The sequence below is a fragment of the Ammospiza caudacuta genome, chromosome 15 (genome assembly GCF_027887145.1).
Source record: "Ammospiza caudacuta isolate bAmmCau1 chromosome 15, bAmmCau1.pri, whole genome shotgun sequence".
NCBI classification, from domain to species: Eukaryota; Metazoa; Chordata; class Aves; order Passeriformes; family Passerellidae; genus Ammospiza; species Ammospiza caudacuta.
In genome coordinates, this window is record NC_080607.1 from 13,772,334 (window position 1) to 13,795,843 (window position 23,510).

General features: G+C 46.6%; 1 protein-coding gene across 6 annotated transcripts in view; it reads left to right on the plus strand.

The window, feature by feature from the left end:
- KCNQ2 (potassium voltage-gated channel subfamily Q member 2) overlaps positions 1-23,510 on the plus strand; it is a 64,251-nt gene that overhangs the window by 36,869 nt on the left and 3,872 nt on the right. For 2 of the 6 annotated variants that reach the window (XM_058814599.1, XM_058814600.1), the window contains 5 exons: positions 1,035-1,103; positions 2,928-2,957; positions 15,501-15,724; positions 16,616-16,724; positions 17,253-17,384. In XM_058814599.1, the coding sequence (XP_058670582.1) occupies positions 1,035-1,103; positions 2,928-2,957; positions 15,501-15,724; positions 16,616-16,724; positions 17,253-17,384 (564 nt within the window). Of the gene's footprint in view, positions 1-1,034; positions 1,104-2,927; positions 2,958-8,393; positions 8,448-15,500; positions 15,725-16,615; positions 16,725-17,252; positions 17,385-20,160; positions 20,269-23,510 lie in introns of all 6 variants that reach the window. The other 4 variants (XM_058814595.1, XM_058814597.1, XM_058814596.1 and 1 more) reach the window with 4 other exon arrangements.

The window sequence follows — 23,510 nt, forward strand, 5'->3', positions numbered from 1 at the left end:
GGAAAATTTTCTGATTGCCTCAATCTTGTGAACACAAAATCTCTGCTGAACCACTGTGGTTTTGAGGAAGAGTTTTGTGCCTGCAGAGAAGAGGCTTTTTCAGTTGAGTTGGATTTTTTTTTTAGTTAAAGTGTGAAACTACTGGTCTCATCATGACTGAAAAAATGTGAACATGAATATCTCTCCCTTTATATTATTAGAAGCTCATTTCTTATAATCTCCTCCCTGACACCTCCATCCTATGTTTCTCTTGGTTGAAAACGTGGCTGGGAATATCAATATGAAATATTTATGGACCAAGCAACATTTATTCCCAGGTTCTCAGGGAAGAACTCCAAAATGGATGTGGAACTTATTCCATGGCTTTTAAGCAGGATAGGCCAAAGGATGTTCTCTGGATTTTTAATTCTTACCAGGATTCCCATTGTCAGATTCTTTTTTTTTTTTTTTAACTGATAAGGGAAGGAAGCCCTATGGTTTCTGGAAGGCAGTGACACAAGATTTTGTCTCATTTTAGGGCAAAACCTGACATGGAGAGTAGGGCATTGCAGCCCACTGCTCTTTCTCCTGGGATGCTCTCCAGGTCCTTGTTTTCTTTGCTTCTCCTCCCCATGCCTTCCCACATTCCCAAGAGCAGCAGGGTTGAGTTTTCCTATTTCCCCCCAAAGCTGGAGTTTCTCTCCATTTAGCAATGCCAACCTGCCAGACTACAGCTCTGCCAAAACACCACCGGGCTGCCCAGGAACCCTGGCAGCTGCTTGGTTTTGGGGAGGTTCAAAATCCAGTGGTGCAGACAAGTTTCTCTCTCTCTCTCGCTGTCACTTTCTCTCTCTTACCCCACTGCTCTGCCTCAGGACACTGTTGGAAGTGGCACCAAACCCCTCTCCATCCTTCCCGAGCTGTCCCCCAGCTGCAGTTGGTGGCACAGAGCTGGTTCTGGTTGAAAGGATGGGGCAGCAGGGGAAGTTGCCGAGACAGGAGGTTCTGCAATCAGCTCTGAGTGGATATTAATGCCTGTTGTTTTCTCCCTCTAGACTCATCCCTCCTCTGAACCAGCTGGAGCTCCTGAGGAACCTGAAGAGCAAGTCGGGACTGACATTCAGGTTAGCAGCAGAGTTAAGAGAGTTTGGAACGCACACACTTTGCAGTATTTTTTCTTTTTTTTTTTTCCTTTTTTCTTTTTTTCCTTCCTGCCTTTTGCATATGGACATCCTTGAAGATGAAAGAGGTTTGACAGCTGGTCCCACATGGGTCACTCAGTGACCTCCTCCCTGCCCCTCTCCCGTGCTCTACATGAATTCCTTCAGCCTAACTTGGCTCTGGAGCAATGTCACAGTGCTTGACTGACAACTCAAAGCCATACTCTCAAAGGGGCTGATGGAGGTAGTGATCCCAGTCTTCCTCTGACCTTTCTGCTCCTCACCACACTCAGAGGACCCTCAGGCCCATGACATGTTAATTCATTCTCTGTTCCCCCCAGTGACAGCAGGCAAGGGTGCAGCAGTGAGACATTTTTGCTAAATTGGCTGTGGAAGGGTTTACATGAACCCCCCAGAGGGGCAGGAGTCCTGCACCTTCACCCTCTGCTTGGGAGGGGAAATTCCTGGGGTTTTTGAGCACTCCAGGCTGCCCTGTTGGTGAATGGGGAGTGTGCAGACCCTGGGAGGGATGGAGAGGTGCCAGTGGGCATCGGGGCCAGATGGGGGGGTGTGGGATGGAGCCTGCCCTCCACAAAGAATCCACCCCTGGGTCAGCCTGAGCAGTTTAAACGTGAGTATTTGAGCTAGTGACTGAGGCTGGGCTTCCAGGCTTTTCTGAGCAAGAAGCAGAGGTGGGGGGAAGGAGATTTTTGTTAGTGTCTCCAGGCTGCTGCCTTTAGCTGAGGGAGAGGGGTCGGGCTCTGTGCAGGTCTCAGTGGTCACTGCTGAGCAGCAGCAGGGCCAGGGCTGGTGCAGCATCACACTCAGAGGACACCTGTGTTAGGGGAGGCAGAGCTGTATCTGCTGAGAAAACACTGTCTGCTCCCTCTCTGGGGGGCTGCAGGGGCAGGACTGGTCGGGCCCCCACCAAACACCATTCCCCAGTGCAGGGGTTGTGAATCAGAGCAGCTTTTCCTCATTGCTGGAGGGAAATACCACCATAATGCCTGCTCAGTGGAGGTGAGGGGTGTTTTTCAGTGTGGCCTTAGCATGGCTTGCAGTGTCCTGGCTGCTCTTTTGTAGGCATTCAGCTCACTTTGTCCTCAATGATTTCTCAGGGCAATCCAGTTTCGGATCTCAATACGAAACTGCAAACACAGACTGTGGTGTCCCACTCCCTCCATGCTGCCTTTGCCAACTGCTTTGGTAAAGTAGCTGCCAAAGAGTCTGGAGGCACAAACCCCACCTGAGGTGTCAGGATGCCAGGGAAGGGGTCCATGCTCCTTCCCACCCATGTCCAATCCCAGCACCTGGTGTGAATCCGTGCATTCAGAGATCTGACATGAGCTCTGTCCCCAAGGCCAGGGAGGAAAAGTGAATGCACCGAGGTCATGGGAGCCATTCAAACCCTTCCCCCTGTGCAAAACATGAGGGCAGTGCATTTCCAAAGGAAGGGGGCTGCTCTCTGAGCCCACAGAAGTCCTCCTGTGCTCACACAAATCACACAGCCCTCAGGTGTCTCAGTGGTGCGTAGGCACAAGGATGGGTTGGGATGAAATCTTCAACCCTGTGCGTTGTATGTGTCTTCTCTGAGGTTGTGTGAGTCTCCAGTGATCTTCTGTCCAGGCCAGAAACTCCAGGAATTAAGTGCTCCTTTCCCTTTCTTCTGTCCACAACTTCCACTTAGTTGTACTGTTGGTATTGTCGTTTCGTTATGTTTTAACAGTGAAGCAGCAACATCTTTTGCCACCTGACACCATGCTAATGTACTATTGCTTCTGTTTAAAGGAAAGAGCAGCAGCCTGAACCATCGCCAAGGTCTGTATCACTGCCAACACGCCATCCCCATGCATTCCCTGTAGATTTCTGTGTGTGTGAGTGTGTGTACCATGTCGTGGCACCATCGAGGGAAGCATTCCTAGGTATTACCGTGCTTTTCCTGTGCTGTGCAGTCCGATGTTATCTACGTGTGTGCTGGACCTTAAATCATATCTTCCCTCCAGTCTGCCTCAGGCTGGAGCAGGGCAGCAAGGCTGGGGGGGAATGGAGACTGGTGGCAGCACAGGCAGAGCTGGCAGACACTCACGGGGGTGACAGCAGGGCTTTGGTTTACGCTTCTTTATTTTATTTTGGTGCTGGGGTTATAGCTGAGTAACTCGGTGTAACACAGGCTCAACGTGTGCCCAGGGCAGGTGAGGCTTTGCCTGTGTCTCTGTCACCCGTGCTGGGCAGAGGTGACGTGGGGGACACGAAGCCATCGCCGCGTCGCCGCCTTGGCAACTCCTGCTGAGCTCCTCTCGCTGCAGGGCACGGCCTGGACCTGCTGCTCTCCGTGGGACACAGGAGGGCTCTGTGGCACGGCACAGGGTGGCATGGCAGAGACACCCTTGGTCCTCCCCGCTGCTGGGGAGGAGGCACATTCCCTGCTCCATCTTCCCTCCACGCCTCCAGCCCACGGTGCAGAGCGAGCTCTGGGTCGTGGCGAGCACCTTCCAAGGGCGGCTGCAAATCTCACTTGTGGTAGAGCTTTTCTCCGTTCACAACTCCCCAGGGAAAGCAGCAGGGCTGGTGTTTGGGATACTTTTAGGACACTCTTCATCCACTTAGATTAGAAGTATTTAATTCTGGGATTTTTTTCATCCGGTATTTTCCAGTTCTTTTAAAGAATAGTTCTGGAACTGAATCTTTTTTTCTTTTTTTTTTTTTTTTTTCTGATGAGACACAAACTGATGATCAGTGGAGATCATCTGCTTGGCTTTCTGATCTTCCATCTCATTCCTCAAAACACAGCTTACTGCCTGAATTTTGTAAACAATGAATACATTTTTCAGAAGTACAGCTAGAGCCTGGCATTCTGCAGATGTACCTCTCTGCCATGCCTCTTAGCTTATAAGAGGCCAGAAGCTAATTTTTCCTTGGCATAAAAGCCAACCAAAGATATCTGGGTAGATATACTGCTGACTAAAGGGTGGAAAATTTTATCTTTCCTTCCTTCCTTCTCCCTCTCCCCACCCCCTTTTTTTTTCCCTGTCATTCATTTGAGCTTTTCTTTGCAAGCAGAACCTTTGTAGCACTCCATCTATTTTCCTGCCAAATAACCCAAATCTCCAAGATCATGTTTCAACTATCCAGATTTTTTTTTTTTTTTTTTTTTTTTTTTTTTTTGTTAAGTGCAGCTTGAGCGAAGGCAGCCTCCATCCAGCATTATTAAAGCAGGGAGCATTACTTGGGAACAGCTCTCTGGTACCAGACCAAGGCTGAAATCTTGGCCACCTGCCTGTGGCATCAGGAGGGTCAGAATTTAATCCCACAGTCTGGCTGCTCTGCTGCCCTGCCTCAGCCAGTAGTAAACTTTGGATGCATCAAAGGGTAAATCCACATTTCTTACAGTGCAATGAGACAAAATCCCTATTCTGCTCCATAGCCAAGGAAATCTGAGGTCTGACAGACCCTTTCCTGAGCCAGCATCCCTGCAATCTAATCAAACTACACAATCTTATTTCTGAGTCACTAGCCTTATTTTTTCTATTTTTTTGTTTTTGAATTTTGGTCCTGTCTTGCAGGGTTCATATTTATTTACTTGACACCTGAAGCTGAGTACAGTATTTCTTCATAGAGGTTGCAGGTTTTTCCCTGATAATTTTCTACTTTCTCAACCTTATGTCACAGAAAGAAGTAAAAATAGTCCTTCCCTGTGCTTTTTCAGAGTAGTTTTTACTATTTATAGGTCCTTCATCAGTGCCATTTCCAAGTGCTGTTTCCTGCTCCTGTGGTGCATCTGTCTCTTGTGACACTGAAGGGTTTTGTTGCTAAACCCCAGCCCAAGGAGGGCTGAAGCTGAGGGTCTGCAGCTGCTGTGCAGAGCTTTAAAGTTTATTCCATATCCTTCAGTTCTGCTGCCATGGCAGCACCAAAGCTCCTTCCTTCTGATTTGTTAGGGCAATACCAATTCTACCTGTCCCCACTGTCCTTTTCCTTCCATCTGATAATTCTTCAGCCCTCAGGAAGGATTTTTGTGTTCAAGGGGGCCCAAATTGCCTATTTTCCCCCAATAAAATTTTCTGTGTCTTTTACATTCACATCCCAAATCTTCCACCCACTCGAATTTCCAGCAGCCTCTCGGTGATGCTCAGTGTGTCATCCTGCCCTTAGAAAAGAGAACTCATCCTGTTTCTCTGCCCACCTGACAGTTAATCACCCACTTGCTGCTGATGCTTCACTCAGGAAGTTCCTGGGGTTGAATTGTCTCTCTTAGCAGACCCCAGCTTTACACTTTTACTGCTTCAGCTTGGGAAAGGATTTTCCCCTTTGCATTTCCATTGCTGTAAGGAAACAGTCTTACACCTGGAGGGAGCTGGATCTTCCTCCTGTTTGAGTGATTTGTAGGGAGTGGCTGATTTCCTACATCCTTCTTTCCATAACTGATGCACCCAAACCCCCTGCAGCAAATGGAACAGAAAGAGCTTTTTCACTATTTTTCACCTTATTGTATTTCAATTTAGAGAAGGAATGCTGGCATGGCACATGGGGTTATGCTGTGCAGGATAAACATTGTCTTGCAAGGTCAGGGAGCATCCCAAGCATTCTGCCAGAGCAGAGGGGTGGCTGTTGGGGTCCTGCCCTCTGCCCCCAGTGCTGCTGTGGCCGTGCTGATTTCTGCCCACACAGCACTGGCAGAGCTTCTGGGAGTACAGGAGGAGGTGATGGGGTCAGTGTGGCAGAGGCTCGGGGTCACCTGCAATTTCTCTTGGGCGGCTTTTGATTTAGTCTTGGCACAAAATGGGACAGCTGATCTGAGAGACAGGTTATGTCCTTTCTCTGTGGTTTCTGCTTTGTTTTTCCACCATGAGCTTGTCTGCATCCCCATCCGAGTGCTGAGAACGCTCTGTGCTGCCTCGCTTGGGGAGCTCACCTCCCCCAGAGGTGGAGCCTGGGCTGTGATGAGCAGAAGAGATGCTGGCCTTTTCCTACATGCCATGTACCCCTTTCCCCCTTTTTATTTTCCTCCCTTTAAAAAAACAAACGCTTTCAGAGCCTCCTGTTGCCCATCACTTTGGGTGTTGTGTCCACCCTGCCCCAGCCAAGCACTGCCCCCTGCCCCTCCCCAGGCTGGCTGTGCTGCCCATCCCACCTCTGAGACCCCATCACTGCCGTGCAGGGTCCAAACACAAATCCACTGTCCGTCCTATCCCCAGGGAAGGGGGCCTGCTCTGTACTAGGGCTTTTCTCACCCCTCCTGCTGCAGAGAGCCAGCAGATCAGAGTGGTAATGGGGGGTGATTACTCTTCTGTTAATCAGGCTGAAAATTAGCTGTGGCATCTCGTTTCTGTTTGTTTTGCTTTGATTGTAATGTCAAAAAGACAGACACATGGTTCACCAGGGCTTTGGAGGCTGCTGTATGAAATGTGCTCTTTAACAGATGGTTTGAGAAACATCTGAAGGCATCCACGACCACATTTCTTCCTCTTGCATTTTCCAAAATACAATTGGGTGAGAAGCTTAAAATTAATGAACCAAATGATCATAATAACACATTCATATCAGAGAAAAAGAAACAGAAGGATTCCAGGGAAGTGGGAAGCTAAAACTCAGATTACTTTGTCCAGCATGAGTTCAGTGCTGTAGGTGATGAGAGGAACCTTTTGGAAGGTTGTTCTCAGCTGTGGCTTGTCCTTGACCCCAGTGAGCTCAGCAGGACCTTGGCTGTGTTCTGGGTGAATGCTGGGCTGGGTCCTTGTACCGTGTGTGTTTATCTGTGTGTATATCTCTCTCTCAGTGTGTGTATATGTCTGTCTGAGATACACACTACCCCAAGATCTCTCTTCAGGGGTGTGATTATGGCTTCTGTACGCACTGGAGGATGCCTTTGGTTGACTCAGTGGGCCCCTGCTCATCCAGCCAAGGATGTCCAAGGTGTCCCAAACCTCTACTGCCCATGGAAACCAGGGTCAATCATGGGAACCCCATGGGCCACATGAGCCTGGGCTGGTGTTTGGCCTTCTAACCAATTTATCTGGTGTCAGAGACTCATGCTGGGACTGACAGTAATCTGGAAATAATCAGTTGCCTTTAGGGGAGCGGATTATTTGCACGGAAGGAACTGCATCTTTCTGGAGGGACTGCAGAGGAGACTGAGAGGACAGAAACCCATGTGTCTCCCTGAGGCTCTGCATGCTCAATGTCCCACTCCCACGCCAGCTCCAGGACAGCCCTGGTAGCACCACCAGCCCCTGGGGCTACCTGGGGATGCAGGATCCCATTGTGGACACCTGAGGAGTCCCCAGGATGCCGAGGGTGGCGTCAGCTGAGCTTGCATGGGATGCTGTGCCCGTCAGCTCCTCTGATTACCCACTCAATGTAAAATACGACTGGGATTTGATGCCCTTCAGCCTTTGCAGTCTGGCCCTGAATTCAGCAAGAGCTGCCTGCTGGTGGTTGGTGGCCTGGTGGGGTGATGGGGCCATGTCATTCCCCTTCCACAGGTAGAGGGCTGCTCCATGGCGTGGAGGACCCTGGTCCTGGTGGGGATCTCCTGGCAGGGCAGTGCCTGAGCAGCCATTTGGGATGGAGCTGTGGTGGTGCCTCCTCAAAGTCAGCAACTCCCCAGAAGTGGTAGGCCCTGTCTGAAAATCATTACAAAAACCAAACGTGTGAACACAGGTGTTCAACTCCCTTCCCATAAGGGACTGCACCACACCGTTTTTTATCTATTTTTGTTTTTTTCAGTGCCAGGCTTAATGTAATGGTATTTTCCATATCAAATAATTCACAGAATAACTAGCTCTTTTTGTGAGTGGGTTTATTGTTGGGAAAAAAAAAAAAAGAAGAAATTTGAGATTTTTGGATATTATTTGACAAAACATGTTAAAGTTTTGGCTTTCCATGGTTTACACAATTTGAAAAATCTTACTTTTAAAAAATATCTTTAGAGGAAGAACAGAGTATTTTTTTGTTTCTGATACAAAGATGAAGAATCTTTCTGTAGTTAATTTTAGATAAACTAACACCACCAACTCAATGAGCAGAATGCCTCATGTCTAATAATTAAAATTACTGACCACAGTGAAACAAATTTCAGAAACCCTCATGATTTTTGATTTACTTATTTTTTCCTCACTGAACACTCAAACAGAACAATCCTGTCATGAACCCGGCCCTCAAAACACCTGTCTTTTAAACCCAGAGTCCATAATCAAAAGTTTCCTGTCTGGCATTTGCTTCCAGGTCTAATTTTTACTCTCCCCTCATTTCCAGTAAAAGCAAACCGTGCAGAGAGTCACTATGCGGATGCTGCTCAGGAAACTCTAGGTACCACGGGAAATGCGTCGCACGAAACTAATCAAAAGCTGCACGGCTCATTCTCCCTCTACCCTGCTACCACCTGTTCTGATCACTTCTCTGCTTAATAGAGGTACTAGATGAGTAAAAAAAAGGTGGAAGAGCCTCCCCGCTGCCCGCCCCGAAATTAGAGCCTTGCCTGTTGTGCAGAGCGCACAAAGCGAACGGATGAGGATGGGGAATTTGGGCTGGGCCAGCCAAGCCAGTGTCTGCTCAGCAAGGGAGGAGGCCAGGAAATGAAGTTAAACAAATCATGGAAAATTTTCAAAAAAAGTCAAAATGAAAAATTTTAATTTTTTTTTTTTTAAAGATCCCTTCCTCCCTATCACCCCATCCCTCCTCAAGGTCCAGGGAATCCTTGCAAATTGACTTACACTGTACAGCAATGTCCAGTTAGTAGCCTGAGAAATACCAGCTTCCTGCCTCTGCTCAGTCACCATTCCTTTGGCTCTCTGACCGTGACAAATTGACCTTTCCTAGCCTGGTGGCCTTTGGAAGCCACAGCTTGCCTATCTAGCACCTCTACTACGCAGCTAGAGAAGGACTAATCTCAGCCTGTCCCGCCAGACGTAGGGGACAGGGCTCCCCTGAGCGTTGACATTGGCCTTGTGAATGGTTCTGTTTCTAGACCCCCAGGGGGACAGACAGCTTTAGCTCAGGGCTTTCTACGAGCAGGGTTTGCATCTTTTTCATCCAGCTGACCAACCGCTAGGTGTTTTCAGGGGCTTCCCAACCAGCATCCCTTAGTGCACCCACGGCCATATACACAGACACATAGATCTTCTCTTACTTGTGCGTAAATACTTTCCACACCTGCACTAGAAGAGTCTCTGCCCCCACCCCTGCTCCTCGGCAGCAAACATGCACCTTCTTGATCTCCCTCTGCCCAGAGTTTGCATGCTGTGAATGCTGGCAGGGGACCCCCAGCTCCTTGCCCCACAGCCAGGCAGGTGGACAGCCCAGGAGTGGCAGGGCACTGAGTGATGCCGCATGTTTGTGAACTCGGATTTTTGCATGCTCTTTTTTGGAGTCCGTTTTAATTCTCAAAATCACCAGTCTCTGTATCCCTCAGAAAGCCAACAAACTACAGCTTTGAAAGTTGTAAAACTGCAGCTCTAACAGTATATGTATCTCTGATTTTCTTCATTAATTGTTTCAACCTGTATCTTTTCTTTTCTTGCTATTTTTTGACCTGCTGGCTCTTTTTATTCTCTGTCAGTCTAGAGGGTAGGACTCATGGCTGAGGTGCTCAGAAGTAGAGTGGTAAATCCCATCTCTGAATGGGTAACAAAGAGGAATGGGTCATGATCTAGAGTTCATAAAAAGCAGTTTCTCCATGGTAGGAAATCCCTTACATCTGGTTAAATAGCCTGAACCTCTGAGTCAGCCTCCTGCTACATATTTGGTGGTGCTATGGTCTTCCTTGAAGGTTAGCCTTGAAAAGTGGGGGTAAATATTGGGTGATCATCAGTTGCACAGGCAGCATTTCAAGACAAATGGCAAAGATTTGGTCAACAGTCTAGCTGGAAAAAATGAACCTGACTTCTGTGGTGTTCCCATTTGCCAGGTGAGGTTGTTTTATGTGTGGAGGTGTAGTGTGAGCAGGGAGTTCTCCCCAGAGAAAGCCTCCTCTCAGTTGCTTAACACTGAGGTTGTTTTTTGGCAGAGATGAAAATGAGCAGTGCTATTCATAATCTGTCCTCTCATCTGTTCGTGTCTAGTTCTGTTTTCTGGAAAATCAGCCACTCTGATCTCAATGTCTTCCTTGCATGTCTTCCTAGGCATGGATTTTTGATTGCTAGAGCCAGTGTGATTTTTTTTCTGTTTTCTACTGAATTCCTTCCCACTGTGATCCTCATTTCATCTCCCATGTCTTGAGTTCTGCAAGGGAAAGGGAGGATGAAACAAAGTGTTACCTCAATATCTTCTTAATCTGTTGGAGAGTCTGAAAAGAAGGATGACAGACTGTGGTTCTTCCAGTCAAAAAGGAGCCTTGGACTTTGGAATAGCTACAAGGGCATCTTTGTTACCTGCATCCATCCTGAATGTAGTGTTATACACCCTGTGCTTTAGTAGAACTGTGGGTTAATTTTTAAGGGATGTAAAAATAATTCAGATGTCTTGTTTCTGTGGACCCTTGGGTATCTGCCACCAATCCCCACTGCACAAACTCTTGGGGCAGATGACAGCACTTTGATGCAGCTCAGGCTGAGTGCTAAAAGCCTTCATCTAGGATGCACATAACGAAATAACAGCACACGATGAGGCAATCATGGAAAACTCAATGTAGGTAAATTAATAGGAAACTCCTTAGGAGCTGTGGTTTCTTAATGTACTAAACCAATGATCTTTAGTCAATAAATGCAATTACACATTCATTTTTAGACGGTAATGTAACTACACCAAGCCAGATTATCATCTCTATCGTATTCTGCTTTGTAAGAGACTTTCCCAGCACGCTCAGAGAGGAGGGCACCTCACAGTGGGAAGAGCACCCAGAGCAGTGAAGGAAAGGTGTTTGCAGAGCCCTGACTGGCCTGTGGCTCTCTGGGTGGAGCAGGTTCCTTAAAGGCTGCTTTGGGAATGATCAGCCAGCTCAGAGTGCAGCCTGGCTGCTTTGCTTTCCTCCCAAAATGCAGCACAGCCGAGCTGGCAAACAGCAAAGGGCTGGGAGAAGATGCAGGATGGGGCTGATGTGGTGTCTGACAGCACTCAACACCAGTCTGGGAGAAGAGGGCTGGGAATTAGGAAGAGATGGGTGATTATAACAGAATGCTGCAGGACAGCCAAGGTTAGAGATGTGCTCCACTGTCCCTTCACTCATCCCTGTGCTTTCCTGTGCTCCTGTGGTGGCTGCAGGGATGCTGCAACTCCAATCCTCACTATCACAGCAGCAGTGGCTCCCATCCAAGTCTAGCACTGTGGTTGTGGATGAGGAAAAGGAGAGGGATTACTCACCATGACAGGATCACTGGCTGATGTTTTGTTTCCCTTATACCCAGGTTTTTCTGTTTTTAGAAACTGCGTTCTCTAGGCTGAATTCACATTTTAGCAATGTTTTTTTCTGGAATCACTGGAGTCAAACCAGGCTTGAGCCGGGCCCTCTCTTGGTTTTTGTTTTAGTTGTGGTAAATTTTGTATACACAATTTTATTTTCCTTTCCTTCATGTCTCCAGTAATTGTTGTCTGCCTCTTACTCACAGCAGCAAGCAGACTGGAGCCCTGTGATAGTCACAAAGGCCATCATTCACTCCTGGCACTCCTGCCTGGTTTTAATCAGTTGTTCTCACATGCCACAAGCTCAACACAAACTCTTGATTTAAAAAAGCCCCTCATTTACCATCAGGAGACAGTCTTTTTCTCCTGGCCAGAATGAGCACAGATACTGGTTGAGTTTGGGTGCAGAGATGGATCTGGGTCTGTGCTAGTCCGACTCATTCTGGCTAGCTGAGAAGAAAATGAAGTAATGGCTGAAGCATAGTTTAAAATCAATGGCAAGACCTTACAACTGATACTTTTTATTGATCTAGAATTACTTCTAATGTAATGAGTCCACATTTTTTTTAAAGTGCTGATTTAGTACTATAGGGAACTGGAATAAACCCCAAACCAGAGCATTTCAAACAGGAGCTTAAACCCCTGGCATCCTAAGGAGGCTGATGGCAGCTCATTTTGAAGGTCAGTACTTGTGCCTTCCTCTGCTGAGTGCTGGGACTTAACCAAAATGCAAAGCCCACTAAAGCAGTGAACATCATCCAGTTTCTCCAGCATGGACTCTCATTTTTTGACTGGCAACAGAGAAAAATCAACTCATTTTCTATCCTTTGTTAAATTGAAGTCAAAACCTGAATATTTATAGACCTTCCCCACAGTCAGCCTGGAAAGGTAATTTTTTGCTATCAAATCTGATTTCATAGATGCCACTTGGAGTGGACCTAGAATGAAATCACAATCTGATTTAAACCTGTGATTTAAACCTGATAGGCTGTTGTGGCTTCCCCTAACCTGTGCCTCTGGTTGCACAGCCACAGATCCCTTTCCCTTCCTCCCCCTGGCACGAGCAGAGCTCCTGCCCCGTGCTCGCACCACTGTCACCACTGTGAGTGTCCCTCTGTCCCTGCTGTCCCCACCTTCGTGTTGCCAACACCTCCCACCCAGCTGAGGCTCATTACCATCCTGGAGTGACATCCCAACACCACCTCTCTGGGGCACTCTGCATCCCTGTCCCTCTGCATGACTTTCTGGTTGAGTGAGAACATGATCTTGGATTAGCTGACAACATATATCCCTATGTATGTCTGTATTTCTTTGGGATTTTTTTTCCTACTAGCCCCTGCAGACCCCAACAGCACCCTCCTCTGCAGGATTGTACTTGCATGTGATTCCAGGTGTCATTTCCAATGAGGAATTGCATGACAGAAGGAAAGATTCTCTAAGTTGTTCATGGTGTCTCGTGTCATCTATGTTAAAACAAAGAAGTTACATCAAGTGTTGGGTTTTTTTCCTTAGTGAGTACTTGGGAACAAAACCCACCCAGATCTTAATTGTTCATCAGATTTCTATGAGATTTTTTAATGTGTTGCTCCTCATGCTGTCAGGATTAAAACTCTTTGCTTTTATCCCTCACCAAGTTCAACCCTTTATTTTTTGCTTTTTGTGATTCCTGCAAACATTTGTAGCACATTTGTTGTGGGAATGGAAAAGAGGCTCAAGAAAAAGGCGCTGCCATACTCAGTGAAAGGCAACTGGTTTTATACTGGGATTGGTGATGGGAGAAACTCAGCAGAGGATAGGGCACAAAAGATCACTTTGATTCCTGAATATTGCTGTGTTGCTAAAGCATTTTTATAAAGCTTACTTTTTAAAAAGGTAATTCAAAGTAATAGTACTACTGAAACACAGTGGATTCAAAAATATTATTCTTTAAAATCAATAAAAATAAAGAAAGAAGATCCAGTTGGCATATTTAGAATCAAATGATGAAATTTCAATCTGGTTTCTAATCCAAGAAACTCAGAGTGAGAATTTCCTTTAAACCTTTGGCACATTATGTGCAATGGTTTTGGTGGCAGTAGTAATGAAGGCTTACATCCAGAAAGGTGTTTAGGCACGTGCTTGTTCCTAGCTTCCTGTGTGGATTTGTATATCTGACCTGGATTTCAGCTCTGTTGATCCCATGGCCTTCAGACAGACCCTGCAGATGGGCACCACACTGGAAATTCAATCCCCAGCACTTACCTGAATTAAAATTCATCTTTAATTAGAATAATTCCACCTTTTTAATTCGGTCATGAGCAAATTTTATTTTCTCTCCAACCCATCTTTCAATGTGAAATTGCTGCTGAGCTTGTGGCCGCAGCCACCCCTTCCCTGCAGCCCAGGGGATGCCCTCCCCACACAACTCCGCAAAATGCTGCCTAAGCACCTTTCTCTCCCTGTAAATGTTTGTTGTCTCGCAATGTAAAGTGACTTTGTAAAAATAGCACCTTCTTAGTCGACAAATCTGCTCCCTGAGTGTCCTTGAGTCACATCTTCTTCCTTGGCTGGCCAGAGCTGGTGTCTGCTCCTGTCAGCAGGGAACAGCCGGCGGCTGGGAAAAGGGAGCCGCGCTTTGCTTCGCTTCAAAACCAGCAGCCAAGTTCTCACTGAAGAACCTCGTGTGCCAGTTTTGAAGGCAAAGAAGGGGCCGTGGGGCTCTGACTTTTAAGTTGGTGTTGCTGAAAGACAAAGCAAAAAAAAAAAAAAAAAAAAGCAGGTCTTTGGTTGGTGATGTGGAAATTGAAATTTCTGAAATGTTCTTCCCGCAAATTGCGGCAGAGAGTTGGCAGCAGAAAGATAAGTGGCTGCTGCAATGGTACAGAATGCTGGGAATTCAATCCCTGTCTTCACTCAGTTTTGATATGTCTATATATAAAATATTGGCTATTCGTGCAGCTATCTTGCACTGGTTGTCCAACCTCTAATCAGTGGAGTTTAATCATTGATTGCTATTAAGAAAATATGAAATGATCCAAAAGTATTTGCAGTCTGCTTTCCTCATTGCTGTCTCTATAAAGTTTGTGGTTTCATAAAGATTTACAAAATCTCTTTGTTCTTAAATTTTTGGATAAAAATTCAACATCTCCATTTGGGTGAAAGGCTTTAAATGCAAATTTCAGAATTTGGAAACTAAGTAGAGCTGGGTGGTCACTATTTCCCAGTGAGATCTCTGTTTCTGGAGAGACCTCCTTTTCCAACCATAATTGCAAAGACTCATGTAGGAAAAAAGGCATGAAAGTGCCATATTCTGGAGTTTTAAAATTTTGCTTTCCATATTTATGACAGCCATAGCAGACCTCGAAGGAGATGGCAGATAGCTTTTAGATGGGATTTTTGTAGGATGCAAAGGAGTGGCACAGTGTTTGTATTTATATTTCAACATGTTACTGGATAAAGAATAATTCTTTGGAATATATAAAGGGGTCAGATCATGTTTTAAGAGGGAGGAAATACAGGAGCTGAAGAAAGGGAAGGGACAGATCTGAGCACCAGAAGTGAAGTTTGCACAAAAGTTTTAAGGTGGTGGTTTGGGGTTATTTTACTTGGTATTTTCTTATTAGCCATAGTGTTTTGGAAGGCAGTTGTGAAAGAAAAGCTTCCTAACTGGTGATCGGAGCCGATCAGTGATTTAAGGAATCATAACCTCATTGTTAATGTCATTCTGTCCCGCCAGCCCTGGCATCCCATGAGGGGCTGCTGTTTAAGTCCTCATTATTTTCTCTCTCTTACAAACCATTCCCATTTCACTCATGATGACGGAAACATTTCTACAATGCTTTCTTTAAAACAAAAATAAAAATAAAAAATACATATTGGAGAAAAAAAAAAAAAAAAAAAGAAAAGCCAACAGCAAAGCTACATGTCACTGCTGCTTGGAAGTGCTCTTGGTTTCTAATGGCTGGTGGGGAAGGACTGCGTGGTTTCCAGAATGACTCCTCCTGCTGTCTCCTTTTTGTCTTTGTTTCAACGTGTTTCTCTGAACAGTCAGAAGGTCAGTTTGAAAGATCGTGTCTTCTCCAGTCCCCGCGGTGCTGGCACCAAAGGGAAAGGCTCTCCACAGGCTCAGGGCATCAGGAGGTCCCCCAGTGCTGACCAGAGCATCGAGGACAGCCCAAGCAAAGTGCCCAAGAGCTGGAGCTTCGGAGACCGCAGCCGAGCCCGGCAAGCCTTCCGCATCAAGGGAGCGGCGTCGCGGCAGAACTCGGAAGGTGAGGGCTTGGGATGCCATGCTGGATCCTAAATTCCCAGCTGGCCCCAACATCCTGTCCCTCCCCACCTAAGAAGGGCAGAGCTGCCAGCCAAGGTGTTCTTCTCCTTCTCCTTCTCCTTCTCCTTCTCCTTCTCCTTCTCCTTCTCCTTCTCCTTCTCCTTCTCCTTCTCCTTCTCCTTCTCCTTCTCCTTCTCCTTCTCCTCCCAGTCCTTTAGCTGGGAGTAGGCTGAGCAACCTGATCAAGTTGAAGATTTCCCTGCCCATTGCAGGGGATTGGGCTACAGGGCCTTTAAAATGTCCCTTCCAACCCAAACTTGTCAATAATGATTACAAGAGGCAAGGAAACCCCTTCTAATACCCATTATAATGTTTGTATTTCTGTATATAAGGATGGGGAAAGAAGGAAGAGTCAGGTATTGGGACAAGAGGAAATGACCTCAAGGTGCACTGGGGAGGATTAGGTTGGATATCAGGAAAAATTTCTTGACTAAGAGGGTGGTCAAGCCCTGGAATAGGCTGCACAGGGCAGTGGTGGAGTCACCTTTTGGAGGGATTTAAAACACATCTAGATGTGGCACCTGGGGGCATGGTTTTGTGGCTGGGCTTGGCTGTGCTGGGGGAATGGTTGGACTTGATCTTAGCGGGCTTTTCCAACCCAAATGGTATTCACTGGGATTCACTGATACAGGGATATGTGAGAGCTGCACTTGGCATTGCTGAATGTCACCTAAGCACATCCTGGGAAATGCTCTCATCTGGATGCTCAGCAAAGGCTTCTCTGCTGCATCCCCTGGGGTTGCTGTTTGTGATCTGCCTCATCTTTCCTTGTGCAGCACTGGCACAGGGAACAGTAACGTGTTGTGTTTCTCCTTCCCTGTCCCAAACCCAGAAGCAAGCCTCCCTGGAGAAGACATTCCTGATGAGAACAAAAGCTGCAACTGCGAGTTTGTGACAGAAGATTTGACACCAGGGCTGAAAGTCAGCATCAGGGCCGTGTGGTAAGAGAGGGAGAGGGGGGAAGCAGTTCAGAAAAATAAATTATAGAGAAAAATGAGAAGTGTAAAGCCTGAGAAGTGCTGGCAAATGCTGACATGTGTGTGCTGCAGGCTGCTTTTCCCCTGGGTGGCCTGCCCTGCTTTACAGACAATTTTGCCAGGAAGGGCAATTTTTGCTTAGGGAAGGAATAAATGGAGAAACAGGAAAATCCCCCGCAGGGATGCATCCAAATGACAGTTCTCACCAGCTCTGAACGTAATGCTGACATTTCTAAAAGTGGTGCAGAGAGCACATGCACAGATGACGGTCCAAGGGGCATCAGGGACCCCCTGGTGCAGACAGGGCTTCAGCCACCAGCCCCCGCAATCCCCTTCCTCTCTCCTCTTGCTGCATCCTCCCGCAAACCCACAGGGTTGGGATTTATTCCATTTTCCCTCCAGAGCAGCTCCCTGCAGTGTTTTTTACCCGCCATGAAGCAGGTCAGGCTGCACCCAGGGATGTGTGATGATTTTGCTGTCTGTCTCCTGCAGCATTATGAGGTTTCTGGTCTCCAAGCGCAAGTTTAAGGAGAGCCTCCGGCCCTACGACGTGATGGACGTCATCGAGCAGTACTCAGCTGGGCACCTGGACATGCTCTCCCGGATCAAAAACCTTCAGGCCAGGCAAGAGACCCCTCTCTTTGCTTCATTTTCTACTGCATTTTGTTCACTGTGGAGGTCTTTTCAGGAGAGACACTTCTCTTTGCAGCTACAGCTTATTCTTTTCCTTTTTAAGACAAATCCCCACGGAACATCAGTGCTAATGGCTGGCACCCACAGGGATAAGCAGGCCTTTAGGGCAGGGACTGCCCTGAAACTCCCTTACTGCCCATCTCAGGACATACAGAAATCATGGCTCATCCTCCTGCTTTATTTGGGGAGCTTTTGGCAATATGGTTTATCCCAATATGTATATCTCCATGGTCCTCCTGGCAGGGTGCAAAGGTTTGGTGCCCCAGGTTTAAGGCTGATGTGGGTCACTTGGTACCTTTCTGGGAGTGAAATAAGATGAAATTTGATGTCCTGGCTGTGGCCCTGCTGCCACAGACACAGAGAGCAGTGAGGAGGAGGTAGCAGCTCCCTCCCACCGTTGGGGTGCTGAGCTGCTTCAGGAGGAATCCCTCCTCAGATGGCACAGTCTGCTGAAAATCCATGCAGATGGGAGTGTCTCATCCAAGCCCACCAACGTAGGTGGGGTTTAGCTGAGCTGCATTTCAGCTTCTGTACTCAGATTTTAGGGCAAGATGTGCTCATTTTAAGAGGAGAAGAAATGTGGAAAAGCGACAAATGGAACCGAGAAGGTTCCATGTTTTTCATGTTTCTCCTGGAAGAAAAAAACCCCTCAAACATTTGATTCCTTGAACAGAGGATCAAAGTTTAATCTTTCAGTCTGACCACTTTTCCCTCAGCCCTGATGGGAAAAGCAGACCCCAAGCCTCCAACAGCCCTGGTTGTGTTGGCTCAGCAGAAGTGGCTCCAGGTCTGCAGAGTTTGAAGGACACCCAGAACTGTGTCAGGGCTTGGCCATGGGCAATCTCCAGTCAAAAAAATACACCATTTGCTTTTACACTTGGAGAATGAAATTGCTTCCCTTGATGGCTGTGGCAGCCCAGTTTCCCCTAGAAGCCATTGAGGAAGTTTTCCTTTAATTTCAGACCCATTTAAGTCCCCAGTAGAGTCAGCAAATATGAAGGAAAAAGAAATGTTTGTATATGCAAACAGCTGACATGAACCTCAGGAATGAAAGAGGAAAATTGTCTTGGGAAAAAGAGGAGTCTCTGTTCTGCCATGAATCTCTCAGAGACCATTTTAACTCTGCTATTTTTGATGTTCAAGACGCAGAGGTAACTTTCTCAGCCCTGCTGCACACTCTGCTTTTCCCAGAAGGAACATTCTCCCTTGCAATGGAGACCAAAATATCCTGGAGAATTTCCTCTGTGTGAGCCTCTCACTCCTGTTCTGAACAAATTCAGTGATCATAGATCTAAGATGTGTAGCTGAATATAGAGGGAGAAGAGAGGAGGAAGGGATTGAGATTTCCTAACTTTAGTAACCTGAACCAAGAGGCCTTGAGGCCGCCTCTGCAGTGGGTCCTGGGCATTTGGATTGTCACCTCTGCTGGCTCCAGGTGGGATGCCTGAGTCTCCAGCACCCTGAGGGCTGTGGCAGATTGCCTCACCACCCATCCAGATCTCCCCAGTCCTTCAGGGACATGTGCTACAGAGACAAAGCAGTTTGGTTGTCTGCTTTTTTGGGGAGGTTGGGGTAAGGAATTGCAGCTTTCGAAGACCAAACTGGATTCTTCTCTTAGCTGTCGGAGGACTGTGAGGATGAGGCTCTGGGGCTGGAGAAGGCCACCACCCATCCTCTCACAGGGAAGCCAGGAGGACCAGGAGCTGCTTCAAATGCATGAAGCACCTGGGTTTGGGATCCAAGACTGCCAGGCAGCTTCATTGGTTTCACTGTCCCCACTGAGCAGGAGATCAGTGGTGGTGATGGGAGCAGACCCCTTTGGGGCCACCCTTTGGGCGGCACCAACATGTCCCATGGCTGGGCACCTGCCCAGTACAACTGTAAGGGCCCCCTGTAGACAAGGCCATGGCCAGTGTTGGACCCTGAATCCATATGGTGGATGCCAGAGAGGAAGTCATGGGGCACCTTGGAGAACAGATATTTTAGTGTCCCTTTCCTTCATCAGAGCCCTGCGCTCTGCCTGCCGGCCCAGCTCAGCTCTGACCTCCCCTAGCCAGGGCTGTGGTGGATTAAAGCTGCATCCAAGCACATTTCTGGGGTGTTTACATGTACTTTCCTCTTTAATCAGTAAAGCCTCTGTCACTGTGTCTGCAATGTGCTCTTTTCAGTGTTGTGTTCACATTGTCTCGTGTTCCATCCCGACACCTTGCCAACCATGGATGTCTCCCATTCATTGAGTTATCCAGCCCTGCAGCGTTCCTCGCCGACTCCCAGCAGCTCATACTTCCCTGAACTAGCTGAGGATGTGCTCTCTAGCACTGGAACTGAAAGGAGGATGAATATATGTTGTTTCATGTCCAGCCACCTCAATGGGATATTGCCACACATATGCAAATATATTCCAGAGGGTAAAGCATGGTGCCTGTTATATCTGGGGCGGGGGGAGCTCCTAATGGTGATGCAGTGGTGCCTAAATCCCCAAATCTTACCCTGAGGTGGGTAAGACTCTGGTTTTTCACCAACAACCAGGTGGTAGGCGAGAGCCTTCTGTTTTCAGCGGAATATATTTTCAATTTCTCTCTCTTTCTCTCCCTGTCCTTCTGTTTGTAAGTTGTTTCTTTCCGCGACTTTTCTCTGACCAACTTTTCTCTACGTGTTGCTTCATTATGCATTTTGCTGGTGTCTTTTCTCTTATTTACTTTGCCAGGATAGATATGATTGTGGGTCCCCCACCCCCTTCAACTCCCCGGCATAAGAAGTATCCAACCAAAGGACCCATGTATTCTTCCAAAGAGTCTCCCCAATACTCGCCTAGGTTAGGATTCACCAAAATGCCGCTTTCTCCGGAATTTTTTTTTCATTTGCTTAATGTCAAACCCCCTTCATGCCAGTTATATGACGGCATTTCTCACTTAGCAGTGCAGCCTGCTAAATCAACACTCACTTGCTGCTCTGGGTGTGCTCTGATTTGCCTTCAAGCCAGAGGGGAACAAAAAAGGGGATGTTCGTTCAGTCATCAATAACCATCAATTCCTTCAGCAAGCCTATTTCCTATTTTCAGTCTTCTTCGAGGTGTTAGAAAGCTAAATTGTGTCTTTTTAAATGATCTCATATTTTATCAGGCTGTCTTCAAACGTAGAAGGTGGAATATTTACCCACAAAGCCAATATAAAGTGAACAATCCACTTCCTAAAGGATGACACCATCCACACACAAGCAAAGGAGCCTCTGCAGCTCTTGGGACAATTAAATGAATTTATTTCAGTGGGCAGAGTAAGAATGAAGTGTTTTGTAGCTGATGAACACAGTGATCTCTATTTCCTCCTGGTGCCATTTTACTGACCATGGAGGAAAAAATTGTGTTGAAGTACTACAACCATGGGACTCATATTCTGAAAAATAAGAAATCAGTCTTGATTTTCCAAGCAAAAGGAGCAGGAGTCAAACCCAGCCCTCAGTCACACAGCGAGATAGTTGTCATTAAGTTCTCTCTAAGTAAAATCATATCTGAAGCTCATGCAATGAGGAATATATTCTCCCAAAAATTCCCAATTTAGGGCATTCTGAGGTCTGGGCAGCAAGGCCATGAGCTGGGCTTTATTTTCTCCTTGTACTGAGACCAGTAGAGCCCAAAGCAGGTATAAATATTTGCCCGAAAGTAATTTTCCATGCAGAAATAGTAGGTGATTTTTAAATGCAGTAAGCTTAGCCTCAAATATTTTCTTTCCCTAAATATATTTGCCTCCCTAAGAGCTAATATGTGACAAATCTCTTGATTTTTATTTAAGCTGCTCTGAGTAATCTTCACTAGAGAAATGTAAGTAAAAAGAATATTGAAAGCTTACCTTTTCCCACTCAGCTAGCTCAAACATTAAAAAAAATTGAATTTTTTAGAAGCCCAAAGCTTTATGCTTGGAAAAAAAATGCTTTCAGAAAAGTATTTTTTCCCATTCTTCCTCCCTGGCAAAAGAAGTCTTTGAAAACAAAATGACCTTGCTATCTGCAGAAACATTTATATTTAAATTTAAAAATACATATTCAAATGGATTTTGTTGTATTTAATCTTTAAGATGATACGTCCAACAAGCCTTCACTAAAAGCAAGATTTTCATGTGAAAACTTGTGCCTCACACATAGCAAAGGTGATTAATGGATCTGAGGGGAGGAGGCCTCAAAATGGAATATTTATTTTATTCAGTCCAAGACTGTTGCTGTATCAGCTTCATGCTAATGACTTTCCCCCCACCATTTATACAGTTTCTAATACTGATTTAAAAATCTTTGCCCATGCCCACAAGGCTCCTGGGATGTTTAGACTTTTTAATGTAATTTCTCCTTTTTCCAGTGGGTTTTTTTTTTTTTTTTCATTTCCCCCTTATCAAGCCGTGCCTGCAAAAAGCAGCAGGATACAGAAGGCTGCTGAAATCTCTGTTCCCACCCATGAAAAGGCATGTGCTACACTTAATTTTTGGCAGTTTTATCCTCCCACAGACACCAGCAGCACTTGTGAGGTGCTCAAGGGGCTGATGGATGGGAGTCAGAGCTCTGATCCAAAAACCCTGGGTCAGGCTCAGCTGCTGCCATGGTCTTTGTCCTGTGAGATCCCCATGGATGGCTCCAGCCTCTCCTTTTCAGTCTGCACCCCCTGTTTTAGCCAAATTCTGCCCAGAGAAAGGCCATGGGAGGGATGTCCCATGAGCTGTCTTCACCCTATGGATTGCTCAGTTCAGCCAAAATCTTTCTGCGAGAAGCTCCCAGCAAAGTCAGGGGGATCCTGGTAGGTGCCCGCAGCTGTGGTTTGGCTGGTGGTGTTTGCTCCATGCTCTGCACAGAGACAATTTGGATAATATTTAGCCTAGAATAGGTGCAATCTCAGCTGTAATTTTTAGAAAACAGTTGTTGATCTAAATTTGTCCAGAGCAAGCTTCATTGCCAAATGAAGGGGTAAGTAGCCAGTCCTGTGACAAGGATGAAGGGGGTTTGGCTTCAATGCCTGGATTGTTTACAAAAGTTTATAAGAGATAAAGGACAAAAAAGGAAAATACTTGACTATCTATTCCCAAACACTTCATTTTTATATCATTTGAGCCGTTTGACCTTTTGATGTCTGCTTCTGGCCCGAGGGTGACAAATTACACCTCTTTGCATGCACTGTTAGCATGAAGCATAATGAAGCATGAGAAAACCTGCACTGTGGCTGATGCAAGAATTTACATTTTTTTTGTATCATTAGAAAGAAGGAAAGACAGTAAAGTCCACTTTAAAGAGCAATCCCCTCTTCTTTCTCCCTCCCAAAGTGAGGCCCAGCAGAGCCAACCAGGGACAGCAGATGGCACAGTTGGTTGTGCATCCTTAGAAATCTCTGAATCCTCTTCTGCCAGGAAAGGAAGAACATGGGGCTGGCTCTTCCAAAGCTTCAGCTGAATTCTTCCCTCTGCACAAGTGTATTTGGCACAGCAAAAATAAGTATTGAGAAGACACAAATCTCCCCATGGCCTGTAGTGTAGAAGTGGGGTGGGCACCCCAGAAGATTCTTGGTCCTTTGTCATGCAGTAAGAACATAAATTATCCCCTTCTGCTTCCTATAGTGGAATATCTTCTTTCTTCTTCATCTTTTGAGCTTTGTTGCCCAGCTGGGACAAAATCTCAAAATCTTGTAATGGCTAAAAGGACCTCCTGCTCTTGGTGGTTCTGAGCTAGGTACAGGTGGGTTGGGGAGCTCACAAGGAATTTCCTCTTTTCTCTTATATCAGATAAGTCACAAATGAAATCTGGGCTTTGCTGAGGGTAGGAGCACTCTCCTGTGCTCCAGCTTGTGCCATGGGCAGCAAAGGGGTAGGAGACCTTGACACTGGTTTCTCCCATAAAGTAAGGAGGACTTGGTTCACCTTCTCCCCTCCCTGCACTGAAGCCAGAGGCCCAGAGCTGCCCCCTGCACCACCCTTGGTGCTGCTCTGCCTCCAGGGAGGGATCTGGCTCTGCTTCCTCAGAGCTGTGGGAGACAACCACCCCAGGAGTCAGGGCTGTGTTCAGGTACAGACAAAAAGGGAATGAATC